General features: G+C 40.8%; 1 protein-coding gene across 1 annotated transcript; it reads right to left on the bottom strand.

The window, feature by feature from the left end:
- Nucleotides 1–5,771: 5,771 nt before the first annotated feature.
- adprhl1 (ADP-ribosylhydrolase like 1) lies at nt 5,772–18,250 on the bottom strand. The gene is made up of 9 exons (XM_048234347.1): nt 17,697–18,250; nt 15,806–15,970; nt 15,311–15,436; nt 13,814–13,954; nt 13,244–13,371; nt 12,988–13,120; nt 12,364–12,517; nt 11,456–11,479; nt 5,772–8,148 (listed from the first exon to the last, which is right to left on the bottom strand). The coding sequence occupies exons 1-9, from the start codon at nt 17,920–17,922 to the stop codon at nt 6,072–6,074; spliced, it is 3,174 nt and encodes a 1,057-aa protein (XP_048090304.1). The 5' UTR covers nt 17,923–18,250; the 3' UTR covers nt 5,772–6,071.
- Between the last annotated feature and the right edge of the window lie 1,460 nt (nt 18,251–19,710).

Below are 19,710 nucleotides of genomic sequence, written 5' to 3'. Positions count from 1 at the left end.
AACGACTACACCCGTAAGGAGGTGGTTCAGCCCAATAAGGAGGCCACAAATTTGGGACAGGTTCCACATTACCCTCGACCTGTAAAGTTCTGTGTGTCTACAGTGGCACATGTGACGACTAAAAGAGGTCTGGAAGGTATTATGGCCGACAATGGATTTAAGGGAGGGGAGAGGGGCTTCCTGTGGTGGGGGCTTGTTATTGGTCAAGAGGAGATTGCTGCAGCGGAGCAAAGGTATCTGGAAACATTAATCCCTGAATGGAGTCCAGAAGAGAGAGAGAGACAAAAGGAAGAGCCTTTCCTGCACAACTTCACCACCTCTCCTGCGTTCAAGGATTGCTATGGCAACTTCACCACCTCTCCTGCGTTCAAGGATAAGTCTTGCTATGGCAACTTCACCACCTCTCCTGCGTTCAAGGATAAGTCTTGCTATGGCAACTTCCGGTTCACTTTCAACCTGGATGATGTTCTGGAGAAGTACAGAACACAGTTCTGTGGAGAAAATAAACCTGTCCTTAAAGTTTATAAGACTGCAATCTACAAACAGGAGGTCATGTACGCTGTGCTAATTCATAGCCCTGATGTTTGTGTTTGTGCTGGTGTTGATGTTTGTGTTTGTAAAGATTACCCAGAGCTGGATGATAACGATCAGAAGGTGTGTGCCTACAGGGATGGTAAGATCATCTGGCGCGCTCAAGCCATCTCTGGAACACACCATTTTAAACTGAATGAAAAGGAGAAACAACTGCATGCAGAAGGCAATTTAACAGTAGAATTTGTTCATTATGTGTGGGATCATGTGACCCTGGCCTTTTATATGCCAGGGGATACAATTCTGTCCATTCCTCATGAGGAACTAGTGGAGGTTCTCACTCCGTGTGGTACAGACTATCCATCAGTGCCCAAACACGATAAGCTGACAAAAGACAAAGCAATGGTGGAAATTCAGAAGTATGCGCCTGAGAGAAAGACTTCAGACTCAGGGTCATAGAATATCTTTGTGCTTCATCAATAATACATAATGTTCTTTTATGTAATATACTGTGTAGACACAAACACAGACATACATATTAATTTACACCACACTTCTTTCAGTAACAGATCAACATGACTGTGTGTTTTTTTACCTGCATCATAACCTCTTCTTTATCTGTGTGAAATTACTGTAACCTGTAATGTCTGTTTTGGGTACTGGGTTGATCTGCTCTACTTAGAATTAGAATTGCACACCATTACCTGTATCTGTGTCAGTTCAAACGAAATTATCTGCATCCTTATTTGGATAGGAAACTGAAAGTGTGTGTTTTACCATGTGTTATGCTAAATCAGGCAAATATTGTATTCTGTACCTAAATATCAATGGAGATGCAATTGCTATTACTATCACCACCATCACCAATAAATTATTTTGGCAACAATAACCAGTCATGTGTTGTTCACATTTTATCTCTTGTAAGGTACACCTCCCTAACAAGGGTCAACTAAAAGAAAAACAGTTTGGGTAAGGAAACAAAATAAAAAATAAAAACATCTTTACAGATTAAATAATTGTTTCACACTGAAAATGAAAAAAAAAAATAGATGTCCCTATCATGGTCTTTCAACACAACCAGCATCCTTAAGAAAACCCAGCAGAGACTGTTCTTTCTTAGGAGACTTAAAAGCTTTGGGGTGGGTACAACATCTCTTACAACACTTTTACAGATGCACCATTGAAAGTATACTGACTGGTTGTATCACAGTGTGGTTAGGTAATATGTCTGCCCTGGATCTCAAACTTTTAACAAGGACAATCCGGTCTGCCTCCAGAATCATTGGGGCCGACCTTCCTCTACTGCAAAACATTTACCCTGTACGCTGCAGGAGTAGAGCAGAGTCTATCATCAAGGATGTCAATCACCCAGCCCATCCCCTCTTTTCATTACTCCCCTCTGGTAAACGCTACCGGAGCATTACCTCACACACAACACGTCTTAAGGACAGCTACCGGAGCATTACCTCACACACAACACGTCTTAAGGACAGCTACCGGAGCATTACCTCACACACAACACGTCTTAAGGACAGCTACCGGAGCATTACCTCACACACAACACGTCTTAAGGACAGCTACCGGAGCATTACCTCACACACAACACATCTTAAGGACAGCTTCTTTCCCCAGGCTATCAGAATATTAAATGGACAGTGACTTGAAATCATGAAGATTCTTAATATAATTGCTTGTGTCATCAATATGGTACCTTATGTATCACAGAAATGTTATATATATTTTTATAATGCCTCAGTGCATCTCTTTTTTTTTAATCATCAGGTCTGCAGGTCAGTGTAGGTCTATGGTCTTACATGTATTTATGTTGTCTTTCACATGTATGCAGTCTTTATGTATGTATGTGGTCCATATGTCTGTGGTCTATATCAAAGTCCTTTTAGGCAAGTCCCTCCACTCGGCGGCCATATACCAACGTTTTATGGGCACTCATCGGGCACAGTCTTTGGGTCGAACTGCGCGTGCGCAAGGCTTCACGACACCAATCTTGCTCCAGCGGCGAGATCACAACACATGATTGGCACGATGTCTTCACAACACACCATATGATTGGCTCAATGTATTCACAACACACCATATGATTGGCTCAATGTATTCACATGTCGACGTTTTGCCGAGGAAGGGGTGGGATATGTGTAGACAACGGCCATATTGGCGTGACAAACTAGCCCCATGCATGTCTATAGAGTATTTTTTGAGTGCTGTGTCTCCACATTAGAAAGTCTCTGCTTGTACTGAGCTGCTGTGATTTCTAAAGACTGCTGCACAGTGGCGGCGACTAGCGTCTTGAGAGCTCAAACAGCGCTAAGAGAGAGCTTAAGAATGGTCCCGACCAACCTTACGAACGTGTGACTTACAGAAGATATACTTAGCGTACACACCGAGCCACCTGCAGGCGCCAATAGCTACAGACGCTAATAATTTCAGATATAGACCACACACGCATTTTCCAGGGGTTCAGCCCCGCATGTAATTTCAAAAGTGGACAGACAAAGTCTATGCTATTTGAAGTTAAACAAAACATACCGTATTTGAGTGCGGTTCATGACGCTGCTTATCAAAGTAGACTCAGCAGGTCTCTTTCAAAATGTCCTGTTATAATTGCAGCTGCTTCCGATTATGTTGAATATTTAGAAAGTAGCTTACATGACGGCATTTGTGAGCTTCTGGCAGAAACTTGCTAATTAACTAAAGCAAGACTTGAGTGATATCACACAAGGCGCACAGAAGTGAATTAAATGAAATAGGTTAACATGCTTTATTTGAACATTGCAATACCCACCCAACAAACCCAGAGACGGCTTAGTAGATGTTTCGGATAGATGACAGCACCTTGTAACCGATTAATGCAATAAAAGCAGTATCATCATAGCAGTATTATCATATCATTAATAATCGTTCACATTTTACTATACGCTAATGACAACCACAGCCCCTCAGCTGGATTTGCAGAGGAGTCTCCAAAGTACATGGAGACAGAACGCAGATGACTTGAGTAGGCCTATGAACTTTTTGAAAAGTGAAAAAAGATGAAGACAATGAGTAAAGGGCGAGGCTAGAGTTGGAGGAATTGTGTCTTATTGCTGTAAAGGAGAACGCGAGAATGACTGCCGCTAACCCACGTAGACACAAGTAAGAAGCATAAATCAGCCTTAAACTGCATTAAGATTTCCACACGAAATGCAGCCTCCTTTTTGTCAGAAGTTCGCATCAGCAAATGTGGTCTGGGAAACGGGGACACAGAAAATAAAAATAAACAGGTTAACCTGATCTATTTGAACATTGCTGTTAATCTTAAGTGATATCATAAACCTCGCGAAAGCTTGGTAGCTTAGGCTATGTTTCAGGTATATGTTTCGAGTAGGTCTAGGCCGCAGATATATTGAAAATTTGAAGCCATCCCGAGGCGACTGGAGCTGTAGAGTTGGAGTCTCCGATGCACAGGAGGACATTACGCTTAACTCAGGAACTTTACAATACAATCAATCATACCAGACCAGAATAAATGTTACTGGATTTGGCTACATTTCAAATCCACCCTCCACACATGTTGCATTGATTGAGAATGAACGTCTCAGAATTCCAAGTAATTGAGCGCTGTCTGCTCCCAGGGGGTGTTGCCTGGGCGCTCTGCTGGTGTTATGCTCATCGGTTTTGGCCCATGGCCATGGGCAGAAAGTTCAAGGTATTTCAACAATGACGCTGCACAAATAGCTATAGGCTATATTAGATGTGGGCTACTACCGCTATAATGGTTCACATCTCTCTGTTTTTTGCGCGGAGGTTTTTTTTAGTGGATGATGTTGTTTATTAAAAGATATTTTGAGCCAAAAGTGAGGGGGCCCTTGGCCCCCTGGCCACTGTGCTTCCGGCGCCTATGTATGCAACCCATTGGCAAACGTTTACACCTGGAGATGTCTTTTAGCTCGTGTCATGTTTGCTAGCTTGTGGGCTCAGTTGTGTAGTGCTACCAAAATCATAGAAATTAATGACATTGCAAGACATTTACCTCTTCTGTGATCCAAGAATGCGATAATTCGAGTTATTTTTTTACATTTATTTTAACTAATGACATAGAAACATCCCGAATTCCATCCACATATCGTAATGCACTATGCAAAAAGTTATTTCCACTCGTAGCCGAACACAGTGAGATGCAAGCCTTCCAATCCACTTAGAAATGTAATTACGCTACTCTCACGTCCTTAAAGTGGCAGGCAGTCAATTAGACGTACACACCACCAATGTAACATTAAAGAAAAGTGTAGTCTAATAGTTTAAATCAATATAAAATTACTAGATACTTAGTTGGCTATTAGTAATTATGCAAGTCACAGAAAATGAATTATTACAAATATATGAACTTAATATGAATTACAACATATATGAATGTATTGAAACATGACATGATGCCATCTTTTTAGGAGGCTGTCTTTTTTGGACAGTTCTACGAAAGGTTATACTGCTTTGTAAATTACCCCAGTCAAAGTATTTACACAAATAAAGTAGGCCTACCTTGATTTTCTGTAACCCTTACTATTTACCTTTACTTACCCTTTTTAATAAGCATCAAGATGATCATTGTGATTTTCGTCTTACTAACCTTAATTGCCCTGAATGAAAAAATAATAATAAAAATAAAAAAATCGCAACTATTTTTGCAATTTTCACTTCCTCCCGCAATTTCTTCGCAACAAACAGCTAAAAACATCGCAACTTCCATCGCAATTTTTTAGAAAAGTTGTTGCGAAATCAGGCATTTTAGATTGCAACAATCTCAAAAAATCCTCGCGAAATCCTGGAGGGACTGCATAATGATCTTGCTCTTCAAATTTTGTGCAGTTTTGAACATGTCAGCCAAAGATATTCCAACGACTCATTTCTGCTTTTTAATTTTTAACTAGGTGGTGCTATATCTCAAATGAGTGGATATGGGGATGGGTTGACATGGCCCCTTGAGACCAACAAAGGTCATCCTAGGTCCTACGGTTCTCAAGATATTCACAGAAAACTGTGTCCGGCCTACCCTCCTCTCAGGGGGCCCAGTGTGGTGGCTGGGCGACGAATCAAAACGCAAAGCAGAGTGTAATAGCTATCAGAAGAACCAAAAGGTGTTTGGCGTATACTGGTCAGCTATTTATGAGGGTGATGGCAATGGAAGCTGCTTCTGTCTGGTTGTTCTGATACGGGAGGTTCAGTAACATGCCTGAGAGCATGGGGGTTGATTAGCATTGTTCTGCCCTGGATTTTCCCGCCAGGATGCAAGCTTGCTATTCATTTAAGTCGGTTGAGGAATAACAATCATATAACCAATTGAGGGAATAACACGTTAGGCACAGCATACAGCAAACACACACTTTTGTACAGTGGGTGTTCTGATCTTGATAAATGAGGTCCACATGAAATATTGAACATAAATATATTAAATTAAAGCATATCAATTGTATTCGCAAAATACAATGTGTAGTTAGACAATAATAGCTTCTAAGATATGTATACTATCATTAAATATAATTTAAAAATTAAAATGTGTCTGTGAATCTAATTGTCTTGGGAATGTACTTCTTCTCCTTGCATGGATCTTCATATTGAAATGTTCTATATTTTGCTCTAACAGACTGGGCTTGTAGACGGCAGCTTTCAGCTTCCTCATTCTGTGAAGGGCTTTTAGTCGGAATCTCTGTTTTCAAATTATCCTCTTTCTTTTGGCATAGGATGATACCTTCATGCTCATCCCCTTGCAATGTCTTATTTTCCACTGGTATAGACAACCTCCCACCTTTGTTTGTATGTACAATGGCTGGCTTATTGTTGCATTCACCTTGTCCATGACTTGCTGTGTGAGGAGAACCGGCATTAAATGTTTTATTAATTATCTGTCTACACAACTGGGTTGTTGAAGTGTCAGATAGTTCAGCACACGTCACATGTGTTTCGGTGTCTGGTCCTTCTGATTGTGATGTGACGGCTTCAGGAGGTGAACTCGTTTCATCACTTTCTGACATCTTAGCGTGAGTTGGGATGAGTTCATTTTGAGACTGAGGTTGAGGTCTATTTGATTGGCATCCGTGTTCTACTGAGTCTGAATTGTGATTCAGGTTTTTCTGTGAGACAGACGCCTCACTCTGGAATTCTGATAGCTGTGCTTTTGTGATAAGATCATTTTGAGATTGAGTTAGAGGTCTATTGGAATCTACCGAGTCTGAATTGTAATTCAGGTTTTTCTGTGAGACAGAAGCCTCGCTCTGGAATTCTGATTCCTGGGGCTGTAAATCTGGTTGAGGGTGGAAGGAACCACCTGGAACAGATGGACACTCGTATAGGAATTCCTGTGGATCTGACTCACAGAGTTGTGGTTGTTCACAGAGGTCCTGGCAAGGTTTGGAGTCATGTGACTCTGCTGCATGTAAACATTTAGTGACTTGCTTTCCATCAGCCTCCCCAGTAAGATCTGTGGATTGGGTTTCCAAATAATCTAATACTAATGATGATTGGTTAGTGCAATGTTGTGAATCTATACTCAGCGGTGTCACTAATGGCAATTCAGTAGTGGGCAACCACCAGACCTGGGGATACGATAGAATGGCAACCCTCTGTGTGTTCTGTGGTTCAACAGTGATGCACAGATTACTGTGAGGTTCAGAGCTGTTCTGTTGAACCACCTCACAGACACTATCTTCCTCCACATTGGCCCATTTCACTTGCTGAGCTGTCTGAGGTGAGATGTGCCTGCCATTATCTGAGCTTTTCTCTTGTACATCCTCACCTGAAAGTTCACTTGCAGTTACTTCTCCAGGAACCTGCTGTACAATATCTGCATGATCTGTTGCCACGGTCCACACAGCCTCTGCCATCACTAAGCCACATGTAGAGTTTTTAAGAGAGTGTTGCTCTGATTGGTTTCCATCTACATTCTTTGTTGGGCTTTGAACTCTAGCTGACTTATCTGATCCTTGACCTCTCCCTTTTGTTCTTTGACATTTGTCATTCACATGTTCATCAGTATCTTTGTTTTTCCGAGCTGTTACACAATCATCTCCACTGTGGACAGAACCAATGGTCTCAAACTTCTCTAAGGCAGCTAAAACCGATCTCCTGACATGTGGTCTGGCCCCATGCTGTACCATCCGCATGTTGTTGGCGTCGCTCTTTTCCTTGGCTGCAAAGATGGCTGACAAGTGTTTCACACTTCGAACACCTACTGTTTGTCGCTTCATCGAATCTCTGGAGGCTTGCCTGACAAGGCCACCAGACCGCTTGAAAGAGCAAGACCCTACTTTGCATTGTCGAGTTTGAGTTTGATCGGATTTGGGTCTCAGGAACTTGGCTCGAAGGAGCTGGAATGATGTTATATGTCTAATGTCACTGCTTTCTTGTGCTCCATTTTTGATGATGTGTTTTGGTTCCGACCTTTCTTGGCTCTTCTTGTCATTCTGCAGGTTGTTTCTGTTGGATAACTCCTGGATGAGGTACTGTAGAAGGCATTCCAGAACGGCACGCACTCCTGGGAGGGTCATCCTGTCGCGAATAATTCGCCTCAGAGTTTTGGAGTCCAAGGGAGCTGTCGTTGCTGCCCACACCTTTGCCATCATCATGGGTCTGAATGAGATAAAAGGCTTCATTTTGCTCGGGAAAAGAATTACAATATACTCACACAATATCAACGCAGCCCCTAAAAGGAACATTTTTGGTGAGCACGAGAAACTATCTGGTGCGCACTTGAAACAAAGAAATGTTTTCCCCATGTCCTCTTAGGGGCTTTGAGTTTCTGGTGAGCATGTGAAAGTTTCTGGTGCGCAACAGAAATAAAATAAAAAAAAGTTCGCGTGGTGGAATTTGGCTTGCAGTGGGCGGCAGATTTATACAATTGTCGGACGGCAAATGTGAAAAGCAGGTGCAGAGGGAAGTGTGCGAAAAGGGTGCAGAAGGAAGTATCTGGAAATGGCATAATCTAGAAGCATAATTATTTTCATTAACTAGAATCAATCAATCACAACCATAAAGCATAAATAGACGGTTGATCCTGCAGGCACAAGCAGAACGCATACTAAGTAGTTATGCAAAGTTATACACACAAATAAATCCGCACTAACAAACCACTGTGCACTTTTTTAGAACAATTACATTTTGCTGTATAAGAACAAATTAGAACTGAATTACTTTAGTTGTATTAGGGAACTTTCAATCTAATACAGCAATAACTTTCAATCATGGTTATTTATTTAACAGATGCTTTTATCAAAAGAAAGAAGAGGGAATTAAGTAACAAGCTATGAGGTTCTCCAGTAAAGATGTAGCGAGACTTGACCATCTGTCTTTACCATGACACATGAGAAATTTTGAAAACTAAACCAAACTTAACTTTGAAGGACAAAGTTAAAAAGAACACCTACAAACTGGTATAAGTCTATGTTTACATGTACCTAATGAGCAAAAGCTTTTTAAAAAAAATTTGACACACGCAGACTAAATCTCTCCTCTCTAAAATGAGTAGAGCATGAATCCCTTGTCGCCCCTTTTCCATCAGAGTTTCAAGCGAACTAACTCTTATATCCATTTAATTTTGAGCGACATAAGAAGCATAAAAACGGTTTTCCATTAACAGAACAATTCTACCGAATTAAAATGATGTCATAAAGCCCCATGTTCAAGCCTTTTTTTCTGACACACTAGTTGGTTTTCCGTCACCAGTGTAGCAAATTAGAACGTAGGGAATGAAACACTTTTGCTGTGTCCTAAATTCGCGCATGCTTCCCTGATAGAATATTTCCTTGCGAGTCTGGTTCTACGAAGATGTGGCTGGAGTCCCTAGCATTTTCGGACTCTGCTTTGGAACAGACTAGCTTGTGGACGTGCACATCACCGCGGTTCTGCCTGAGCACTTCCGCTTTTAACTGCATGCTTCCGTTTTGACAATGGTGCTGCTCCAATGCATGTCAACGCAGAGAATTTTGGGTACCGTAAAACTCCAAATAATAGCCCGGGCTTTTATTTTTCCAAATCACCTGCACCGGCTAGTATTAGAGACAGGCGTCTATATGAGACAGGCCTTTAATTCCCTTTACACAAAACTTTTCCTCTGTAAAGATGGAAAATATTATCGAATTAATTATTTCAAACACACTGAATGTCTACCTATATGACTAGGCTATCTGTTGACAATTACGGATCATCATTCATTTAGTGTTGAGATGTTGTTCATTGAGTGAGATACAGTAAGATCCAAATAGCGGGGATAGCCAGAACAGATGGAACACGTTTTAATTAAACATAATCTACAAAGAGATCGTATCACACTGAAAGCTCATATTTTGTCACTAGCAAATAGCCTATATCGGTCCTTTGTCAAATACAGTTGCATTATCAGCCCTGACCAAAACCGTTCAGGAATTATTTATGCAAAAGTGGAACGTGCTTAATGTTTCATTCTCCCTCCTTTTCAGCACGAATGAAACAGCATGAAGTCGGACATATAGGCATAGTTCATATTGGAAAAAAAGTTATACAATTTGGAACTCTAGCTTTTCCCCACCGCAGTCTTTTAATGCCATCTAATCATAACGTGCGCAGTCTGCGCCATACTTAAGCCCAAATCACACCCAAGATTTGCAACGAGGTGAGCAGCAACTTGATGCAACATTCTAAAACCTTGCAACTGTGACCAGACATGTGAATGCTTTGCGACGGCTTATAACAACGTGCAACATCTAATTCACACTGCTGTAACCTCCTTTCTGTAACGGTTTCGTGTCATTGCGAATCTTTAAACAGACGATCTGACGGGTTTTAGAAGATTAAATACAACCCGAAACTAAAAAACAGACCAGGCCTCTACTGGAGACCGGCCTTTAACCCAAACCTGTAGCCACGCCATGCGTTTAAAAGAGACAGACGTCTCTTAGGGACTCGGCGATTATTATAAGTTTTACGGTATTTATGTTCACCTGAGGATCCACAGATGCATCCTTGAAAATTCTCAGAACGAAGGGCGTGAATTTCGGAGTATTCCGAGGGGCACAGCAAAACATGAGAAAATAGCTCAGACTCAGTTTAATTTATAAAACAACAGGAGGAACACGGAAATAATGTGTCATTAATCCTTTAATGTTGGTGGTGCACTGCTGCTGAATAACATAAGTCTATAATAGCCATTCAATTCACTAGTCTGCCAAAGATACAATAACAGAGTTAACTAACAAGATTGTCTTTACTAGGGCAATCTTGATAGACTTCACCCGTCATAGGCTACATCACAGTATTGCTGTTAACGGGGTAACACCCCAAACCACAAGTCTTAAATGTGTAACCGAATGTGTACACTCCCTGAACAGAAACAGAGCTAAACAGAGATGATGAGTGCAAATAACGAGTGATTAGCACCTGTTTATCTGGCCATGCAGTCTGATCCATCATAAGCCATGCGGGTGCAAGTGAAGATCAGCTGTCTAATGTGAGTAATAAACCCATGAAAGGAAAGGGTGAATATCACAGACGCGTTTAAATGTTAGTCACCTCTGCTTAAATAACAATGGTAATATTTAAACGCCTGTGGGGATTATTTTAAGGGTGTCTCCAGTCTGTGCAGTTTACACAAGTTTGCTGAAGAGGGGATGGTATTGATGGGGATTGTGAATAGTATATGCTGAAAGAAGCAATGCGCTTGAAGAATTTGATCACAAAAACATTCTAACTCAATAAACAATTTCCTGTAGTAGAATTTTCATAATTCCACATAATCAGGCAGGTCACAGAAGCAATCATATTTCATTACAATCCAAAGAATGTTTTTGCCATCTTCTGTAACCTGCTTAAATTGATGTTTTAAAATTGATACAATGTACAGTATATATGATGAAACTACATCTCTAAAGTGAGATTACTTAATTTTCCTTCAACCTGTACTCACCCAATATGGCGTATGTGAACGACCCTGAAAACACAGACAAATGAATGAGGGCTTATACAGCAGGTCATTCATTTTGAACACTGACTGCGTTTACAAGTCTCCTGGTTATGAGGCTTATCCCAGTTTTGATCATATTCGGAATATGCACAGAGAAACCCATATGCATTATGAATACTAGTATCCTGGTTACCAACAATTATGCATGCAGCCAGCCACATGTCCAGAATAAGGTATAAACATGGAACAGTATCCCAGTTCCTTTAGTATCCCAGCTAGCAAAACCGGATTTCTCAAAACCAGGATATGGGCTTATCCGGGGGTTCTGAACTGGGGATATGATGTTTCCATGCGCAACACACAACCACTCAAAATCCGGATCATAGCCGGGATACCAAAATGCAGATAAACGCAGTCACTGATCATCATGCAATTAGCCAAGTTAGTTAGTTATAGCCAACTCAATAGGTGTCCATCTTGGTATATGCAATTCCAGTAAAAATCATTAAATTATTTATCTCCTAAAAACATTCAGGTGATGTGAGTACGATTTCAAAAAAATATCAGTTTTGAAAATATATCAGTTATTTAGTAAACACTCAAAGATAGCTGTAACAACACAGGCCGGTAAAGACTTAGTTCCAACAGCAAAACACTTCTACACATCTCTATTATTATAAGAACTATTCTTTTACAAACAGTATTTACTGTTATGCAAAATGCCCCTTATCCAATACTACAACAACAAAAAACAGATTTAATAATATCTGTGAAAATTAAGATATCAATATCTTTGATTGTTGAATAACAAAGCAAACATAAATTTAGCAAAACGAAAAAAAGAAACTAGGGAAAGACGGGGAGATGTGAGGACACGCTGAGCTGTGGTTTTCCACTATTTCTCTGTGTACTTCTCTTTTGCTGCTGCATGGAAGAGCTTCCCTCCTAGTTCCTCCAGCTGCTCGCGTTTGTCCACAGTCTGGTACAGTCCAGCCGGTACTTTTGACAGTCCGTGCAAAAGCCCATAAAGACATCCTGCTATTAGACCTGTTGCACTGCTCTCTCCTACAGGACACAAACACACACTACATGTCATCAGCTCACCTTTAGACCAGCACCTGATCTTCTAATCAGCTTGATTATATATAGTATACATTGCACGTGTTTACATTTGTTTAGAATGTGCCTTGTGTGATCCGATCATAAGTAGTCAGACAAGACACACCGTGGTTTACACATGTATTCAGAGATGTTGCTGACCACCTGTCTTTAGACTCTGGACATATAGGCATATGCGTCTCAGACAAGTTCACACTTGTATTGAGAACTGACCACTTGTGATCAGATCACTGAAGATGGATTTGTGGGTTCAATTCCTGGCTTCCACCGTTGTGCCCTTGAGCAAGGCACTTATCCCCAAGTTGCTCCGGGGACAATGTAATCCCGTGTGATATAACTGACATATGTAAATAACTTTGGACAAAAAGTGTCTGCTAAATGTAAATGTAATGCATACACATGTCATTATACTGTACCTCCATGGAACATTGCTCTTTTGCATAGCTCTGTCCAGTCAGACCCTGCAGCCACTAGAGCATCATATGCGACCATGGGAGCGTCATGTCCTCTTCTCCCTGGCCGCCCTTCGGAGCTCCAGTGCTTATACATCTTGGCATAAAGGAACAGAAAGTTACTGTACTGATACAATATACATCCATATTAATTTACTGCATGTTTTGCATTATATTTGTATGTGTGTGTTTGTGTGTGTGTGTGTGTGTGTTTAATCACCTTGTCTGTCTCGACAGCATCATAGTTCCCAGGAAAGATGGGCTTGTCTTGTCCTTCCTCTATGATCCCTCTTTCCTCCAGGTAAAACTGCCACTTGGCTTCAAAATAAAACCATCTCTCCAGGTACTCTGGGGAGTAAGCATGTAGGCTACGCAAACCATAGAGGGAGATGTGCAAGTGCTAACAGGCTAATATGTCAAATATAATTTTGACAATATGTGACATATTGCCTTTGTGAGATAACGCTCTTGTTTTACAAGTCAAGTTTATATAGCACATTTTAAGCACAGGGGTCATTCAACATGCTTTACATAAACAAAAGCAAAGAGTAATAGCAAAAAAGCATAAAAGGGTAATAATGAAAAAAAAATAGCTTAAAAAGTAAAGTACATAATAATTAAAAAGAAATCAATGAAAGATCAAAGAAATCTCAAATGGTTTAAGTTTAGAATGCATTTCCCTGTAGATGTATATAGATCTTAAACAATACATAAATATACAATTTAAACATTAAATAAACAATTTAATCAATAAATAAATATACACATGTTCTCTCTTTTTTTCTTCTACCTGCCAAGTGACGAATGGTTTTTCTGCAGTATTCCTCAGCTTTAGGAATGACTTTCAGAAGGTCACGACCCCAGCTGACCACTGGCTTGCCCTGTAGGGCATAAGAGGCAAACAGCGCTGTGCAGAGCGAGCCCAGGAAACCTGTAGGATCAGAGGCTACAGGTTAAGCAGGGTTCACATTACACGTGCAAATGGCAGCACTGGGCTATGAAACCCATTATTTTTCAATGGCGTGCTTGCGCAAGAACTGGTTTGCCGCTGCTGCGCTGAGCAAAGTGTGGCATAAGCAGCATTTTGCCGCTTTGCTGCTCTTTTTGTGTGCCACTAAGTATTTTGTGCTAAGCCAGGCAGCAAGCACAACAACATTTTTGGGACAATACAGTACCTCAACCAAAAGCAAGCTAGCGGCGAGTGCATGCTGCGTATAATGTGAATTCCCCCTTTACACTTAGCTCAGACAAGCTCAGATTTTTTCAAATCACCTTATTCAGCCCCGCCCATTTTTTTAAATTCCACGTTGTCTTTAAACTTCCAGTCGGCTAGCTACGTCTAGTTAGCTTCATTGGGATAACACAGCAGAAGAGGATAGAGAGGCTAACTTATAGAACAGCCGCTCCAAAGTCAGTTTTTTCCTAACTTCAGATAGGAAAGCTGTATAACAGAAATGTCTTAAGTCACCAAAATCCTAAATAAACGTTCCTAACTTTAGGATGACCCATAATATATGATGCCAGTCATCTCGATAGAGCTCTGCTATCTCAATGTATCGCAATGGATGTACTGCTCAATCGGAAGTTCGGAGACAATGTGGGCAAAGCTAGCGCCCCCATGTTTGCGCGCGGAATAAGGTGAATACACATTCCTAGTGCTATAGGAAGGGGATTTCAAACAACAGTCTATCAACAACCAAGCCTATTTAAGGTCAGAAACAAAATCACTAACAAAGCAACCATTGTATCACCCAGAACGTATCACCCAGAACGGTTTTCGAGATAATTTCACTGTTATCAAGCAGCACCTTCCTTCATCTGTGTTTCATTGGATTAGGCCCACAGCACCTCCAGAAGGCTCAACATTCATGATAGATTCTCTCCCAACAAATACCGACATATTATTCAGTCACTCCTCTTTGCTGCTGTGCGTATGATCCCATCAGTAACATAGCCAGACAAACTGCAACCCCTTGATGCGGGCCGCCACAAATATCAACAAATGTACAAGTAATCTACTCGGTTCAAATTGAGATTGAAGCAGTCACTTTAAGGTAAAATAACTACATAGTGTTGTTTTAATATGTGATTACCATGAAATCATGCCTGATTGCCCTTGTGGATGTACACAATTCTAGAATGTTCAGGAGTCGAGCTCGCAAACACGCTTAAAGCCCAGGCTGCTAGCTCTCTTGCTAGCACTACTCTTAAGGCTCTAGGAGGGAGGTTTACCAACGTACATATTGCACAGCAGTACGTCTTGAGCAGTGATTAGGAAGAACGTTACCTGTGGGATGATTGTGAGTCATACGACCTGTCTCAATGCTCACTTCGATAAGGCTGTCGAGTCTCTCTGGTTGCCAGTATCGCATTCCTACACACATGGCTTTTGTTGCAGCACCAAAACCTGAACCTGACACCAACACACACACACACACAGATTTTATATACACAGATACACACATATATACACATTTAAAAATGTCCAATCCCCAAGAACCAATCAAAACCAACAAACACAATATTTTTTGTTTGCAAATAATAATTTGTCTGAAGGGTACTCAAAAGTAAAAGAAAAGCAGTCATGCAGAAATAAATTTTAGTTTGGAATATACAGAAAAATAGCTTTTGTATGGTATGGTTTAAAGGTACACCTTCAATTTCTGTGATACAAACAATATACTTAACTTTTTATACAATTAGACATTGATATAAAAGCTTGTCTGGTCATAAGTTTAACAATGTTACTCATATAGTTGGCCTCAAGCCTGTGACCTCTGACCTTTGTCGTTGAAGGGGGTGTGCCAGGCCAGTAGGAAGTTGTCGGGCTTAAGATAGGCACAGCCCTCCACGGTACTGGGATCAGGGGGGCGACCCTGCAGCAACACCATGGCCACCACATACTGCTTCACTAGCTCACGATATAAGTCCTCCAAGCACCAATAATCTGTGATTAAAGTGATTACACACACACACACACACTGCACATCACAGAGTAGCAGCAGATGTTTGGTGTTTGACAAGATACTTTAGATGCAAACAATCAAACAAATTTCAACTCATACTTTTGTAAATGAAAAATGAGTTTTGCTGTGAGAGGACCGCCAACACATTATTGCATTGTTTGAGCTTCAAGGACACCAAACCAGACGCTATCACTCACACAGACGTGTGGTGATAGCCTCCTTAGGCTCCTGAATGTTTGGCATGCTTGTCTGATGAGTGGTTGCTGTGCTGTGCTATGTTTAGCTATGATTAGCTTCTGCCTGGACTTAGCGACACTTTCCGTGCATTAGGTGGTCTGGGGGGGATCCAACTATAGAGTCCCTCTGAGCCTCTCTCGTCTATTGTTTCACAGATCTGAGCTCTGTGTTTGGGAATATAGATGAATGTCCAGATATAGACAAAAGGGGTCTTAACATTCTGTGTTTCACACACTATGTTAGTGTTTGTAAGAGAGTATGTATACAATGAACCTTATTCTGCCATTTCAGATTACATGTTATCTGTCGTTGTTAGAAGAGTCTAGATTGTGTCAAGGACATTATAACTACAAAACCATTCGTTTCTTAAAACTCTTTCGTTGAATCGTGTCATCCGGTTAGTTATATTGTGCATAGATGTTCTATAAGGTGTCAGTTACAAACTGTGACCTATTTTATAATTTATCATTGATATTTCCCCCCCACTGGCATCATAGACACTGTAGAAGCAGCACAATTACACAACAAAGCAGCAAACCCAGCCAATCAAAAGAACACAGCCTGTCAACATCAGACCATCACTCTGTGTCATTGCTTGCTGTGATAAAAAAAAAAAGTGTCAACATCTTGCCATGTCATAATTTTATACATAGACACATTGTATTAAAACTTTTCAAAAGCCAGCTGTGTGTGTATGCATGTATTTATGTATGTATGTATGTATGTATGTATGCATGACCTCAAATGGGTTCATTTGATTATGATTTCATTGCAATTGAAGAAGCAGTCAAACTCTGTTGACATATTTAATACTTCTGAAAGTATTTAGTGTGCTAATGGGCATGCAGGAAAAAAAAACAGATGGATCTGTTGTCGCTATTCCTGTCTCTCTCTCTCTCTCTCTCTTTTTACAAAAGATGAGTGATGATATACGTCAACATAACAAAGAGGCATCATCGGGTTATGATGATGACGACGATGTTAATAACAGACTCAATATGACACCATCATATTGGCATATTGCACAGCATACAACAGCACAACGTGGTGACTAAGAAATGTCGGAGTAAAGCATACGTGTGCTATGTATGCTCCGTATCTAGAAGTCATCTATGTCAGTGTTTCTCAAAGTGTGGTCCGCAAGCTATCCCAAGTGGTCCGCGAGCAGACGTGGTAAAATATGATGTAGATGAGTTGTTTGCAATACTGAACCAACTTGTATGTAAATCCAAACAGTTCTGCAACACTGTCTATGTAAGCTACGCCAGTTTAAATCATATGAATCCTCTGACACAATAAGCAAAGTGCAAAGACAGTAAGCAAGCGAGTAGGCCTACTGTGTAGGCTAATATACTGTTGAAGTAGGTCTAGCCTTTTTTTAGGTGGTCTGTGCATTTCTTTTTTATTGGTTAAGTGGTCCTTCGTTTGAAAATGTTTGAGAAACGCTGTTCTGTGTGGTCAAATCCTCACCTGTGACCAATGCCTCGGCTGTAGTTATAAGCATCAGGGCTCCATCACTTAATGGCCAATTTTCAGAGTCCAGTTTCAGGGCCGCCAGACCCCCGAGAGTCGCAAGCTCTTCCTGGATTTTAGCTCCAGATGTACACCCTTCCCAGTGTCCTTTGTAGTATCCTAGAGCATCTCCAACCCCAGCTAGCACCATACCAGCCTTGAATCTCTCTACAAAAGGGTCCATCACCTGCCTGAAACCAGCCGCACGGCTCCTATAGGTTGGTAAAGAATTCTTGCACTGGTTTACGAAAAGAGCACAGTTTCTTGAATTTCCCCTGAGGATCTATCTATCTATCTATCTAACTGTTACCCCACTCTTTCCAATATGACAACTAATCTTACGGCTGATTAGGCTCCAATATGACAACTAATCTTTCGGCTGACAAGAGGCTCTAAAGACAGAAAAAGAAAAACACGCTGCTTGTTGTCTTTTCAATGGCTCTTATTTTCTTGTGTCTCCATACAGGCCCTGTCTCACATCCTCCTCGCGCTCCTCTTCAATCCCCAGGCCACACACCCTCGGCTCTTTATAAGCTCTTTGTGAGGCTGGCTTAGCTTGCGATCAGGTGTCTCCTAAAAAGGCAATTCCCATGATATCAGTGACTGGAGACCAGCATGCCAGCTGGTCCGCAGATTAGAATTTAAGTTGTCTCATTCTCAAATGCACACACACACACACGTGATCCCCCCCCGAATAGACGTTACCATTTGTCTGACTTGAACAAAAGATCACTCTGTTTATTTCACTATCAAACAAATATTGTCAGCAAAGCCTTTATATATCCATAGTAGTATAATAGTATTTCTGATATGTTGCTGATTGGATCATAAACGGCCACAGCAATAAAGAAAAGTGAAAGTGATTGATAATGACTGACTGACTATTATTATCCAAATGTAAAGCACTTTGAGCTGCATTCTGTGTATGAAAGGTGCTATACAAATAAAGCTTATTATTATTATTATTATTATTATTATTATATTAAATAAGGCTTGCAAAAAGACCAGCCAAATTCTATTCCATATTCATATTGACTGACAGACTAGCATCTTAAAATTCTTCAGTATAATCTGTTCATGCATCAGTGATCCCTCTGTGGGGTAACCTTTTTTTATCCCACACCAGGCCTACGATGGCCAGCCTCCATCTATCCTGTTTGTGTTCTTGTTGTCAAAGGGAGGCCTGCCATGAAAGGTTTGGGAACCACTATACCCAAGCAGTTTATGGCAATGTGCCTATTGCTATTGCAAACTCTAAAGTATTGACAGATGCAGGTAATTCCTAGCTAAGGTCTCCTCTGCATTGTAGCTTAAATGTTATTTTATTGCTGTAAGTTGCCTTGGTCTGCCAAATAAATAAATGTAATGTACTGGTCATCCCGCATAAAAAATATATTCCTTTCCTCATGTGACAACTTGCACTTATAGGTTGCACACTTAGGCAAATCAATAAACAACAAACAGCACACAAAAGAACAAATAAGATGTTTTCCCAAAGCCTGCAAGCCAACGTCTTCATGACATTTTAAGAGGGAAATTTCATATACTGAGAAAATAATCATGCTAGAGCACCTTTTCACTTGCAGAAATTTACATTAAAGGAGAATTCCGGTGTGATATTGACCTAAAGTGTATTGAAACATGATACCGAAAGTGAACGTTTGTCTCATAGCCCATCTCGGCTTGTCCCCTGCACTCCAAAAATCTGGCTAGTTAGCCGATGCTACCAACAGCTTTTTCAATAGTGGTGCTTCGCATCGGGCTAGCCATGCAAATAAATCACTGTTTTACACCCATTTACGAGGGCTCAATGTATCTCCACACTTCATTGGTAGACTTCCGAGGGCCCTGACATTTAAAAACGAGACATTGAGAACTTTGAAAAGCACTGGTAGTTTACTTACAAGACGATTTATACAGACAGTATCTTCACGAAGTTTAAGCGTTTGCAGCCATCTTGAATTTAGTCCGC

Source organism: Alosa alosa, chromosome 23 (assembly GCF_017589495.1).
Source record: "Alosa alosa isolate M-15738 ecotype Scorff River chromosome 23, AALO_Geno_1.1, whole genome shotgun sequence".
Lineage (NCBI taxonomy): Eukaryota > Metazoa > Chordata > Actinopteri > Clupeiformes > Clupeidae > Alosa > Alosa alosa.
This window is presented reverse-complemented; position numbering and strand designations above follow the sequence as displayed.